Genomic DNA, 14,021 nt, shown 5'->3' on the forward strand with positions numbered 1-14,021 from the left:
CAACCCCAAACAACAATAACCTTTCTTTTGTGAAGCCCCACTTTTGTTGGTAAAGCATTTGAGCGTGCCCACCATAGGAAGACTTTAATCTTATTTGGCACTTTGATACACCAAATGTTTATTTGAAGGTGAGATAACCTTGGCAGGTTCCTCCCCAGGCAGCCATTTGTACCCAAAGATTTTTATTTGTTTTCCATCTCCTACCCTCCACAACAAACCCGATTGGACAAGTTTCTTTGCTTTTACAATGATTTTCCAAGCATATGACCCCGAAGAAGGTTTGGCATCCAAAACTCGCCATTTGGGAAGTACTTGGCTCGAAAAACCCTGTAAAATAGCGATGTGTGGTCAGTTAGTAACCTCCACATTTGTTTTGCCAACATCACCTCATTGAACTTCTCCAAGTCCTTGAAGCCCATTCCCTCCAATGCCTTTGGTTTGCACAAAGTCTCCCAATTCTTCTAATGGATTTTACATTGATCTCCCTGTTGCCCCCACCAAAATTTCCTAATTAACCTCTCAATATCTTGTATGAGCCCCTTTGGGAGTTTGAAGCAGCTCATTGCAAAGGTGCGAATTGCTTGAACCACTGCCATGAGCAATACTTCCTTACCCACTTGAGATAAGAGCCTTTCCTTCCACCCTTGGAGTTTATGCCACACTTTTTCTTTTATGTAATTGAGGCTCTCTTTCTTCTTTTGCCCCACCACGGCCAATAGGACAAGGTATTTCTCGTACTCTTTAACCTCGCTCACGCCCAAAAATTCCACCAACTCCATCCTTCGTTCCTCCGTAGTAGCCTTACTAAAAAGCACCGTGATTTTTTCTCTATTCAACTTTTGTCCCGAGGCTAGCTTATATAACTGTAAGATATGAAGGATTACCTCCAAATCTCCCATTGTTGTTTGGCAAAAGAGCAGTGTGTCATTGGCAAAGAATAAATGGCTAATTTTTTGACCATGTCGACACAAGCAGAAGCCTCTAATTGCCCCAGAACTGGCTGTATACTGTAGTTGTTGGTTTAGAGCTTCTGAACATACCAAGAAGAGATACGGGGATAAAGGATCACCTTGCCTGATCCCTCTTGTCGACCATATATCCCCTCTTGGAACCCCATTCACCAATACTTGGTAAGAGGCTGAACCAATGCAAGACATAATCAAGTCCACCCACCGATTACAAAAGCCCATTTTTCTCATGGTTAACTCCAAGAACCGCCACTCAACTTTATCGTACGCCTTACTCATATCTAATTTAAGAGCCATAAACCCTCCTTTCTTTGACTTCTGATTTTTCATGTGGTGGAGAGTCTCAAAATCTACAAGGATGTTATCCGAAATTGCCTTATCGGATTGGAAGGCACTCTATGAATCTGAAATAATAAGAGGTAATAAACCCTTCATCCTGTTTGCAACAAAATTTGAAACAAGCTTATAGATAATGTTACATAAGGAAATAGGGCGAAATTCAGAGACTTTTGAAGGGATTTTTACCTTTGGGATAAGGGTGATGAATGTACGATTGATGGATGGGGGAATAACGCCCGTAGATAGACAACTCAGCACTGCCTCAATCACATCATCCTTAACCGCCTGCCAATAATGCTAAAAGAACAACAGTGGTAGCCCATCCGGCCCTGGTGCTTTCAAAGGTTCCTTTTGTTTCAAGGCCACTACTACTTCTTCCCTTATGAAGTCAGCCAATAGCTCTTCATTCATCTAATCACTAATTGAGCATGGAATTTTATCAACAACAGCATCAACCATGGCCAGGTTGGATGAGGTAAAGAGTTGTTGGTAATAATCTACCAAGATACTAGATATGCCATCTTCATCACTACACAACTCCCCATTTGCATCTTCCAAACTATCGATTCGATTACTCATAAATTTGTGGGAGGCTCGACTATGGAAATATCTTGTGTTGTTATCCCCTTCTTGCAACCACAAGGAGCGAGACCGTTGTTTCCACATTTATTTCTCTCTCACTAGGAGTTTGGAAATTTCCTTTTTTAGCCTTAATACCCGTGCAATGTTTCCTCCTCTAATTGCTTCAACTTCGGCCAGCCCTAGTAAGCTTTTCTTCTCCCTTAATTTTCAGGTCACATTCCCAAAAGCCACCTTGCTCCACCATTTCAAATTCCTATGACACCTATCTACTTTTCCTTCCAATCTATTGAAGGCACTACCTTGAAAATCATATGCCCAAGCATCTTCCACCACTTCTCTACATCCCACATCCTCCATCCACATTTGTTCGAACCTCCACGGTTTGTTAATCTTTTTTGGTATGCCTGCTAGAAAGATCATGAGAGGCTTGTGGCTCGAAGAGCCACTCTCCAAATGAACCACCTTAGATGCCGGGAACATATCCATCCACTCCACCGTACCTACTGCTCTATCCAACCTTTCCCCATGCCCATTACACCATGTAAACTTGTTGCCACTGAACCCGAGATCTTGGAACCCACATTCATCTAATACATCTCTAAAATCCTCCATTTGCTTACTCGGCCTCAACCTCTCTTCGGACTTCTCATGTGCCCTAATTATCTCATTAAAATCGCCAGCACACAGCCAAGTCAACAAGTATTTTGATTTTAGTCTCCTCAATGTGACCCAAGAAATATAGTGGTTCCTTATGTCGAGTTCACCATAAAAACCGATGAACTACTATTCATCCTCCTTTCCTTTATTTATAATAGCATCAATATGGTTGGGTGAGTACATGTCAACTAAAAAATCTACATCTTTTTTTCCACATAACAGCCACCCCCCCACCTTTGCCCTCCCTTGAGAATTCCAACAAACCTTCAAACTTGAGCTTATCCTAAATGAGAATTAGCCTAGCTTTATCAAGCAATGTTTCGACTAAGAACATGACTGAGGGACCTTGAGCCCGAATAATGTCTCCAAGCTCTTGCTCTGTTTGGGGGTTCCCAAGCCTCCAACAGTTCCAGCATAATAGATTCATTGCTTTTGGTGGGGTTGTTTAATAGCCTCCACCATTGATGAAAGTGTAGCTTGATCATAGAGGGAAACCGCACTCTTTTTACTTGGTAACCCACTAACATCCTCATCACAAGTTCTCTTTGCCCTTGTCAAAGCCGAGGGGCTCATATGTTCATTAGTGCTTGCCCTAAGTACGTTCTTTCTTCTTTTTTTACACTCCACCATGGCTGTTTTATCAAGTCTACCCAATATATTTGTAATATCTCCTAATATAGTTTGAGTGATAGGGACACTTACCAAGTCAGCAGCATTTACACGTGGCTGTCCACTCAGCTCCTTGTCCGAAAATCTCCCAAGGTGATGCCCATAACATAACTCCTTCACTGCCTCCCTGTTCTGGTCAAAATCTAACTTTTTTGCGTGCTCATTACTGATAGCTTCCCCCAAGATTCTAACCATATCAGTATTCGGTTTTGACAATTCGTCCTTGTCAAACTTTTTCAAATCCCTGTTAATCTCCTCGATCCACTCCTCAAAGTCTTCCCTAGAATCTCGACTTTCCCTTACTCTGCCCATCGTGGTCACACTTTCGGTAACTGAACATGCCTCCTTGACATGGATTTCCTTCTGGATATCCTCACCTTCCTTGGATTGTGACTGCATCACTACCGGAGACTGCTGAGGACCCAACACCGCCACTGGGATCAGAGTTGGCTCCCTTCTGGACGTCTGTTGCCTCTCTTTTTTCCTTGCCTTGTAAAACCCTTGTACTTTGATCATCAAGCATCTTCCTTTGACAAATGGAGGAGCACAAATCCAAGATCCATAAGCTTGCTTTTCCTTCTTCAACTAACCTTCACTATCTAAACAGATTTCGTAGTCTCTGTCTCCATGGCTTAAGCATCCACACCAATAGCAAAGTTTGGGTAATCTTTCACACTTGAAAGAAACCCAACCTTGTTCCCCCTGAGAAGAAGAAAATCGTCTCCCCCTGTAAAGTGGTGTATTTATGTCTATAAGAACCCTGACCCTCATAACGCTCCCTCCATCCATCTCATTAACATCATCCACTTTGCATACCGAGCCCACAACCTCACACAAATCTTCCGCAACCTTATGATTCAAAAATCTCATCGGGATATCGTGGACCTGAACCTAGACTGGGATCTTACTGAATTCTAAAGCCTTGATAGACACTTCTTTTTCATACCACTGTAGCACCACAAGATGTTTGTCAAAGCTCCATGGTGCATTGCTAAGGATTTTTTCTGCTTCCTCCTTATTGTTGAACACAAACAATAATACATGGTCCCCTACTCTTCTCACCTCGAAGCCCTTCACTGACCGCCACAATGGACTAAAAGTTCTAATAACTGCCTCAACACTCAAAGCCCTCTTTGTTAGGAATTTTGCAGCCAGGATAACCTCATTTGATGAATTCTCTTCAGGGAGTTCTAAGTTTTCATCTTCTCTATCGTTCAATGATAGCTTTTGCCAATGCTCGGCCAAGTTGTCCATCTCTATATCACTCCAACCCTCATGTTTCCCTAATACCCTAGGTGAAAAGAGAGAAAATAGTCTCCAAAAACCTCGAAGTAACTATGGTTACCCGAGGTACAATGAAATCCTCACCCAAGGAATAGTGGTTCTACTGTCTAAGAAAAGCTTCTCTGTTGTTGCAGAGAGAGCTTGCTTAGCTACAGAGAAATTCAAATGATAGGTTGTGGCAAAATTAAATTGAAAAAATTATATTCCTGCTATATATGATGAAAAGTTTCAAATTTATGTATTTCACATGTTTTACCATATTTCTATTGTATAGCACCTTGAGCTTGTTCTTGTAATGCATCAATAGCCTATATATATGACAAATTTTGGAATTTTGGGCTTGACTTCCTCACTTTAGTACATTTTCTAAGAACCCAATGGGATTTTCGGGCTCTTTTTCTTCATTAAACTCGTTAGGAAATTGTAGTGGGAGTTTAAATACCTAAATTTTATGCCTAAAAGAAAGATTCATTACCTCATTAGATTTATATACGGACAAATTACAATTTACCCACCTATGGTTTGACTGAAATTTAAATTGCTTACTTGTGGTTTAAATTTTGACAGTTTACCCACATGAGATTTGACCAAATTTAAATTGTCTGCCCATGGTTTAAAATCTCATGATGCAAGTGTTCCTTTGGATTATTTTTTATCTTATTTGATCTTGTATTTTTTGTGTTTTTGGAGGAGAGAGAGATCAAAATAGCACAAAATTACATATTTAACCCTATTTTTAATAGAGGTGGATTACACAAATCTAACCGAGCTAACCTCAGGTGGATAAAGTATCAAATTTCAAACTACAGGCGGGTAAGTTGTAATTTTCCATATAAATATATATATATATATATATATATATATTTCAGTTGAACTTATCTTTACAGTGTTTTCTTTTTATAAGTACATTCTTAACATCATTGCTTTCATATAAGTTTGTATGAAACTCGTTAGGAAGTTGTATTGAGAGTTTAAATACTTAAATTTTACACCTAAAAGAAAAAAAGAAAATTGAATATTTAGATTGCCTCTATAATATGTATATAAATCTTTTTTTTCCTTTTTCTGCTTAATAAATACTTTATTGATCAACCCAACGAGGGGGAAAATACAAAAAGGGAGAGGGCCTAGGTCTATCTTGATCCAACACTTGAGAAATCAAGATAGACTAGAGATCATGTAACTTGATTTATTTAATGAGTCATGTAACTTGTTCAAATAATATATGTGGATGGTTTTATAAATCACCATGTCATGGGTTTGAGAAAATTCTCTCAAATCACTTTGGAAGACTTCATCCAAAATGAAAGAAACGGTAAGGGTATGTTTGGTAAACTGTAATAGGTACTGTAATGTAATAATTATTTCTATGATTTAGCTATTCTTTAATTTGGTTATGTTTTTATTATAAGAAATAATCATTCCTTATAAATAGCTGTAAGGACTCAATTTGTAACGATCCCAAACTCGTATTGGGTTCGATCGCTAAAAGTCCAAACAATAAATTTGTAGAACGTGGATCTAAAAGAACTAGATTAAATTCAAAAGAAAAACGATTAAACTTAACGTTTCTAGATGGATTAACACAAATATTACGATCAATTTCTCCTTGAAACAAGCTAAGTTGTTTATTTCATAAGATTTTCTTTTAAGCACTATTCGTTTAGAAGTTTCGATTCTTTCTCTCAATGCATTCTTCCATGGTATATACTGCCCTCTTGGTGTCATCTTCACCACACACGTGTAGGTTAGATTCGAGGGATCCCTTCCTGTCTCATTCAACACTCCCTGGAACCTTCAACTAGCAGCTGTAAGGCTGCTTCATCACTGTTCAGGCATCACCTCCACATTAATGCGGCCAGAGAGTTGGTTGAGAGACAATTAATGCGGAGGTCGCAGTTGTTAAAGATATTTGTTTATATTTTCTTTCTTACCCTTGGCCCCATGTCCCACCTTTAGTGGTAATGCAACTTCGAAGTATGTTTATGATAATACGGCGTTCAGATAGTCCTCGGACACAAATTGCCAAGAAGGATTTTGTCCTCGGACGCATACTGGACCCATCTCACGTGATATATACTCCTCTTTTCATTTGGTTCCCCTTATAATCTTATATGGGCCTCCTCGGACGGTTTAACGTCCTCGGATGGGCCACAGGCCCAGTTAACACGGTTTTAATATTTATTGATTAACCGGCCCCCACAATAGCTATTATTCAAAATGAGAAATAACTATTCCTCTTTAAAATGGTTGTTTTATCTATTCCTTAGTAAGTACAATAATTTCAAAATTTAATATATTTCCAAATAAACAAACTTTCCATATACATCTAACAATTATAAAAATAAAAAATCATAAAAAATAACATATATCTCTTTTAAATTTTAAAAATAATAATTTTTAAGGAGATATAATTGTGTGAGTAAGATATTTTTTAAAATAAATCTTTAAGTTTTATTCTAATATTATAACTTACAACCAAACTTATGAATAAATTTAGTTATTACATTACAATACATTTTATTTATAGTAATAAAGATTACAATTCCTGTTGTAATCTTTATTCAGTGTACCAAACGCACTCTAAGAGTATTTGTTATTGTAAAATGATTCATGATCAAGTTGCATTTATTACAAAAGAATTCTAGACAAAAGAATTTTAGAGAAGGGAAACTACCGCATATCACATAACATAAGACCAAAAAATCCATAAAAAATTCAAAGGTGATTTTGATTTTGAGTAATGTTAGAAATACTACAAATATCATTACTTAATCCTTATAAATTAATATATCACCAATCACAAAAATTGAAAAAAAAAATGCTAAAATTATTACGAATTTTATTACAAAAATTTACAAACTTATATAATCATAAATGTGATTGGTGTAACTTCAAGAAAATAATATAATTTGGAAGACTTGGGTAATAAAATTTCTTCTATAAAAAAAGTAATAAAATTTGTATTATTTTTAACATCACTTGAAACTATTTCAACTATTTAAGCATTCATTTATTTTGTTGTTTTAGTAACATCTAGGGCTGTCCACGGGTTGGGTCGGATCGGGTTTGGATCTGACCGCACCTAACCCGATTGAACCGGGTGAACAGAAAATAGACTCGTGGCCGACCGGACTTTCGGGTCGAGCCCGACGGAGCGGGTCATCGGTTGAGCGGGTCGGAGCCTCGGGTCAAGGAACAATATTCAAAAAAAAAAAAAAAATCCCAGAACAATCTTCTCAAAATCCAAATCAAAAACTCTATATCTATGAGACTAAAACAAAATCAAAATCTAGAACAATCTTAAAAAAAAAAACCCAGAACAAAGAAATTAAAATCCAAACCAAAAACCCAAGATCTATTGACTAAAACGAAAAATAGAGATTAAACCAACAGCAGCACCACCACTCCCTCCCTCACCACCAACCAACACATCCATCACAAGATCAGTACAAATTTTTTTTAAAGAAAAATAGAACCTTTTTTACTGACCCACCATCAAAATGCACAGATCAGAGTATCAAGAAGGAGATTTCAAGTTGATTAGAGGAGGCTTATGGATTTTGAGACTCAACCAAGGACGAAGTGCAACGACGAAGGGGCAACGTCAACAATAGGCTTGTGGAACTTGAATCAGCGCCGACGGACAGGGCAACGTCGTCAAGGAGGTTAGGGTTAGGGGCTGCGATAAGGCCCACCTTGGTGATGGCGGCAGCAAGGAGGCCAGGTTAGGGATTTGAGTGAGAGATTAGAGAAAGTGAGAGTGAGAGATGAGAGAAAGTGAAAGAAATTCTTCTAAAACTCAACAGACCCATCAGGCCATCACCGTGTTTTTTCTTTTTAAAATTTGTGGGTCGGGCGGGTCGATTTACACGGGTTAGAAGTCAAGGGACCCGAAACCGACCCGGAAAACCGAATTTCAATATTAATTGACCTGCACCCGACTCGTATGGACATTTGGATCCGTCCGTGGGCCTTTGGGTCGGATCGGGTCGGACGAGTGGACCGGGTCAGTCGAGTTGCTGGACAGCCCTAGACTAACATCACATATTCCGGTTATATCAATTTGTAAATTATATATAGTAGTAATATTTGCAATAATTTTAACATTTTCTTTCAAATTTGGACAAAATTTTTTTTAAAAAAAATATTAGTGTATCATATAATTTTTTATTAAATATTCTTCTTTTATATGTTTATTTATTTATAAGTAATATATTGCTTTTATTATTATTATTTTTTGTTAGAAATATCTTTCTTTTATTACTTCTATAAAATACAGGCCACAAAATTCTCAGGCATGGCCACTAAAAACACACAGAAGGAGATGATGTCAAAGCTACCCCACCTACTGTGCACTCTGAAGTCCAATTGCGTGTTTTTATTTATTTATTAATTACAATCTAAAGTACAATAGTTAACTGTTTGGTTTGAGTGGATGAAATATTTTCATAATAAATTATAGGTTACAAATGGTTCAAAGTTACTATTAATGAATAAAAATGTAATTTTAGTAATAAGTTAAAATTAGAAATAATAACAACTTAACAGTTAACCTTTACAATATGGTGTAAAAATGTAAAACAAGTAGAGATGTATTTGTATAAATAAGGTATTTGGTTTCAAATGATACTATGTCAGCGATATCAAAATTCAATAAATGTGAGACATGTCAGTAAAAAATAACTACCCCACTAACAAATGAAAGACATGTGTTAGTGAGTAGTTATTTTTATACATATATTTCTCATTTATTGGATTTTGATATGTATGGTATCATTTGATACAATTTTTTTTTTTGTCAATATTACTATCTCATTAATGAAAAAGGGAAATTATACTTTACCACCCTAAACTATATCATATGTTAAACTTTGTACCCTAAATTTTTTAAATGTACGTTTTGCATCCTAAACTATGACTTTTGTTACACTCTACACCCCAACATTAAGTTTGGTGTTAATTTGGATAAAAATTCAAAATTTAGAGTGTAAAATGTAATAAAAAATATTGTTTTAGATGGTAAAGTGTAATTTTTCATTTGTTTTTAAAAGATTAAGAAGATGGGTAATTAGATATTTCCACATAGTTTCATATTTTTTCATTTCAATTAACACCAAACTTAAATTAGGTGTAAAGTATAACAAAAATTATAATTTGGAGTGCCAATCGACAAATTTAAGGCATAAGGTGTAAATCAGGAATAATTTATTAGAATGGTAAAAATGTATTTTCCCCCCGTACAACTCAGCTGCGTCTACTACTGGAGATAATAGTATGGTACCTCTGTCAAGTGTGAAGGAAAAAGTCATCTTATTTCTAACTATGAGATAGCTTTCACACGATAATAAGAGAGAGAGAGAGAGAGAGAGAGAGAAATTGTAACCAGTAACCATCCATAAGCATGTGCACATTAGAGAAGCGCGGCAACCTCTTCTTCTTAACCCTAACCGGCGACGACGACCACCGTTTCAGCCTAACTCTCATCGAATCTCTCATCTTCGCTCTCTCCAAAGTCAAATCCCAAGCTGTCCATGGCTCCGCACTCATCACCACCGCCCACGGCAAATTCTTCTCCAACGGCTTCGACCTCGCATGGGCCCAATCCGCCGGCTCCTCCTCCGGCGCCATAGATCGACTCCACCACTTGGTCGCTTCCTTCAAACCCGTCGTCTCCGCTCTCCTCTCCCTCCCTATGCCCACAATCGCCGCCCTCCCCGGCCACGCCGCCGCCGCCGGATTCCTCCTCGCGCTCAGCCACGACTACGTCCTGATGAGGCGCGATCGGGGCGTGCTGTACATGAGCGAGGTCGATATCGGCCTCACTTTGCCAGATTACTTCACGGCTCTGATGAGGTCAAAGATCGGCTCCGCCTCGGCTCGGCGTGATATATTGCTGGCCGGGAGGAAGGTGAAGGGAGAAGAGGCGGTGAGGATGGGAATCGTGGACTCGGCGGCGCACGATAGCGAGGAGAGTGTGGTTGAAGGCGCGGTGCGCCTTGGGGAGCAATTGGTGAAGAGGAAGTGGAACGGTGAGGTGTATGCCGAGATCAGGAAGAGTTTGTATCCGGAGATATGTGGCGTGCTCGGATTGGTTCCTAAAACAGTCGTGGCCTCGTCTAAGCTTTGAGACAATAATTTCACATCTGATTATGTAATAGTAATAGTAATAAAAAGCTGCTCTAAGCTTTTGTCATCTCATGTGTGTTGGAGGTAATTTTCTTACCTTGGCTGGCTGGGCTGTTAAAAAGTTATAGAGAATTGTTGGAATAATTTGATCAATTTGGTATTTGGAAATGAATGGATTACTTTGAGAAATATTTTATGTATAAAGTTTATACTACATTTTAAAAATAGAGTTACAAGTGCAAGATTTTATATTTCAATTTTCCAAGTTCTAGTACCGGAAAAAGGGAAGCTGAGAATGTTTGCCTGCTCAAAGAGAGTGATCACCAACGTCCTGTTCAAGCATAGGCTAATGCTATCTATTTTGTGGGCTATACGTTTATCTTTAGGCATGTCTAACTCTCATATGATCATAGAGTGATTCTAAGAGCTGCATTGAAGCCATCAAAGCTGGAGCAGATCAGTCACCTTGGAGGCTTACTGATTTTGTAGAGTCAGCTAGGCAAGCTGCTGAGTCTAGTGTTGGGATGTTTAATTGGGTGCATATGGAAGCTAATAATGTAGCTAATGTATTAGGCTATTAGCTAGGCTATTTTATAGTTTCTGGTTTCTGTTTCGTCAATAAAGTCTTTTTATTCGGCCCAAAAAAAAAAAAAAATCCAAAAAATACTAGTAAAAATGACTTAAAAGAATATAATATATATGGGTCGTACTGACGAGTGTCCTTAGGGCATTGGTTAATAATCTATTTTAGAAAAATTTTGACACAACTTTTATAGAAAATGAAAAAAACTGTTAAAACATTAAATGGATTATTAACCGATGTACTAAGGACATTACATTTTTGAGAGTTTCTAGAGTACTTTATAAGGTAAAGTTTTTTAAAATTTCACCCCTCATTTAAAATTAATGGTATAAAATACTGTCATTTCATTTATTTACTAACTACTCTTAAAAAAAAAAAAAAAAACACGGATTCAGCTTCTTAAACTTATTTGATGTATTTCAATTTCTTTTTGTATTTGAAAATTTCTCAATCAACCAAACAACTAATGGATACAGTTAAGTCGGATTTTAGAAGAAAATCTTTGCAAACTTTAAAAATATGATACGTAGAATCTATTGATGTAGTAGTATGGATAAAAATACTGAATCTTGGTTAAATAGATACAATTATATATATTATAGGGGTGACAAAATTTGACACGACCTGCGAATCCAACACAACCAACCCGTTTATAAACAGGTCATGGGTTGAGGCTTAAACGAGTTCGGATTATATTCAAGTCTACACGGTTAACCCGTTTAATAAACAGGTCGTGTTCATGTTCAACATGCAAACTCATTTGACCCATTTAGCTTATAAAGATACAAGCTTTTGTTATTATTGTTTGTGGTTGTAATTGTATTTAAGTTTAGATATATAGAAATTGATAACAAGTTATTTAGGTTATGTATGACCTATTAATCAAACAGGTTATTAAACAAGTTATTTGTATTGACATTTACATGATTTGTTAATTAAAAGGGTTAGTCAGGTTGACTTATTTAATAAATAGATCGTGTTAGGTTTGACGATTCTTGATATGTTTACTAAACAAATCGGGTTTGGGTCAACCTATATAGCCGAATACTCATGACTCAACACGACACGAACCCGATCCATAAACACTATCCACGAAAACGAATTGCCACCCCTATTATATTGATTTTTCATAGGGCAAACTCTCAAGAGATTAAAAAAATAATAATAATAAAATCTATAGGACAAGGCTTTTTTATATATAAATAAAAAATAAAAAATAAAAAATCAAACCCAAAAATCAAATCACATTAAGACCAAATATGCACAGCCATCTATAGGGCAAGGTTTTTGTATAAAAAAAAAAAATAAATCAAACCCAAAAATCAAATCACATCAAAGACCAAATATGCATAGCCACTCTTTTGGAGACGGAAGCTTCTATGTCTGCATTGCATGCATGGTGTATCTTCTTCACCAAGGTCCTGTGGCTTACCCATACTACATCAATAATTCTATGGCGTTGCATTTTCAAAATTTAACAAGACTCTTCTAAAATCTGACCTAAGTGTGCCCACCTAATGAGTTGTTTGGTTGATTGGGACTTTCTCAAATCCAAATAGAAACTAAAACACATCAAACCTTATTTGATTTTTAGTGAGCGGTGTTGGTCTAACGTTAATGTTTAGGAAGCTGAATTCATATTAATTTTAAATGAAAAGTGAGGTTTTAAAGTAATCTACTTTGTAGAATATCATAAAAACTCTAGAAGATTTGAATTCAATTAAAAATACTAGTGCCTATTTTTCTTTATTATGCCTTTTTTAGTAAGTTTTTCGATTTTTATGTGTGCACAGAGATTAGTGTAACCAGGGCCATGCATGTCCTTCCCCCCAAAAATAAATAGGAATAAACCATCCCAAAATGCTGAAAGTGAGAAAAGGGCCATGGACCATGGAAGAAGATTTGATTCTGATCAATTATATTGCAAATCATGGTGAAAACACCCTAGCCAAATCCGGTTATATCCCTTCGCCTATCAATATTTTTGTTAAGGAAGACTAGAAGAGCTTCTTTTATTTATTTAAAGCAGTAGTAACGGTATTTATTTATGTACTGTCGGAGGCCTGAGTAATGTTAGTTTGTTGTATAGCTTGTGAACACAAGCGAATTTGTTTTATGTTGTGTACTTGTGTAGAATACGAAATTCCAAACACAAAAGTAAGCGAGTGTATGAATCAAATTTTTATTTTTTTTGGTTGGAAGGTTGGGTATTACTTCCAGTTGTTCAGATTCAGACTATGAGAGGCCACAATACAATTTGCTTACATGAGAGCCAACCCTGTCAGTTTCCACAAATTATGTCGGCCATATATCTATCACACATACAGCACTCACCCATCGAGGGCGAACGTTATTTTGCCTACCGACTCTTTTCAGTCACAGCATCACGAATTAGCTTTATAGAAGGATATTTTCAATGTCTCACTCGTGTCTTTTTGATGTGTGATTTTGTCAGCAAGAAGCTTTCGGAGCCTGACAGATGAAAGACACTGCTTTGTTTCCAGAACATAACAATTGATGTAATGCTATGGGGGGTCGGCTAGAGGGAGCCGACCCTATTGGTTTCCACAAATTATGTCAGCCATATGTCTTGATTTCCATACAGCACTCACCAATCTAGGGCGAGCGTGGCATATTTAGCCAACCGACCCTTTTAAATCTCCCAACTCGATTACGAACCATATTTATAGAAGGCTATTTTCGATATCCCGCTCTTCTCTTTTCGATGTGGGATGTTGTAGACTAACAACTTAGAAAAGAGACCGAGAGACTTCATTTAGCACAAGCTACGAAATTCGTTGGCTTTAAAA

General features: G+C 37.1%; 1 protein-coding gene and 1 non-coding gene across 2 annotated transcripts; one reads left to right on the top strand and one right to left on the bottom strand.

Moving 5' to 3' along the window:
- Positions 1-9,792: 9,792 nt before the first annotated feature.
- Positions 9,793-10,855, top strand: LOC115993783 (enoyl-CoA delta isomerase 2, peroxisomal-like). Its single transcript, XM_031117758.1, has one exon. It carries the CDS (start codon positions 9,904-9,906, stop codon positions 10,627-10,629), a length of 726 nt encoding a protein of 241 aa, XP_030973618.1. The 5' UTR covers positions 9,793-9,903; the 3' UTR covers positions 10,630-10,855.
- A 2,884-nt stretch (positions 10,856-13,739) lies between these two features.
- On the bottom strand, positions 13,740-13,867 carry LOC115951054. The gene has a single exon (XR_004083190.1). It is a non-coding gene; the product is annotated as a U11 spliceosomal RNA (small nuclear RNA).
- Positions 13,868-14,021: the final 154 nt, after the last annotated feature.

Source organism: Quercus lobata, chromosome 6, assembly GCF_001633185.2.
Source record: "Quercus lobata isolate SW786 chromosome 6, ValleyOak3.0 Primary Assembly, whole genome shotgun sequence".
NCBI classification, from domain to species: domain Eukaryota; kingdom Viridiplantae; phylum Streptophyta; class Magnoliopsida; order Fagales; family Fagaceae; genus Quercus; species Quercus lobata.

Excerpts from the sequence above, each read along its gene's own strand:
- LOC115993783 (XM_031117758.1), top strand. The coding sequence starts at position 9,904 with ATGTGCACATTAGAGAAGCGCGGCAACCTCTTCTTCTTAACCCTAACC.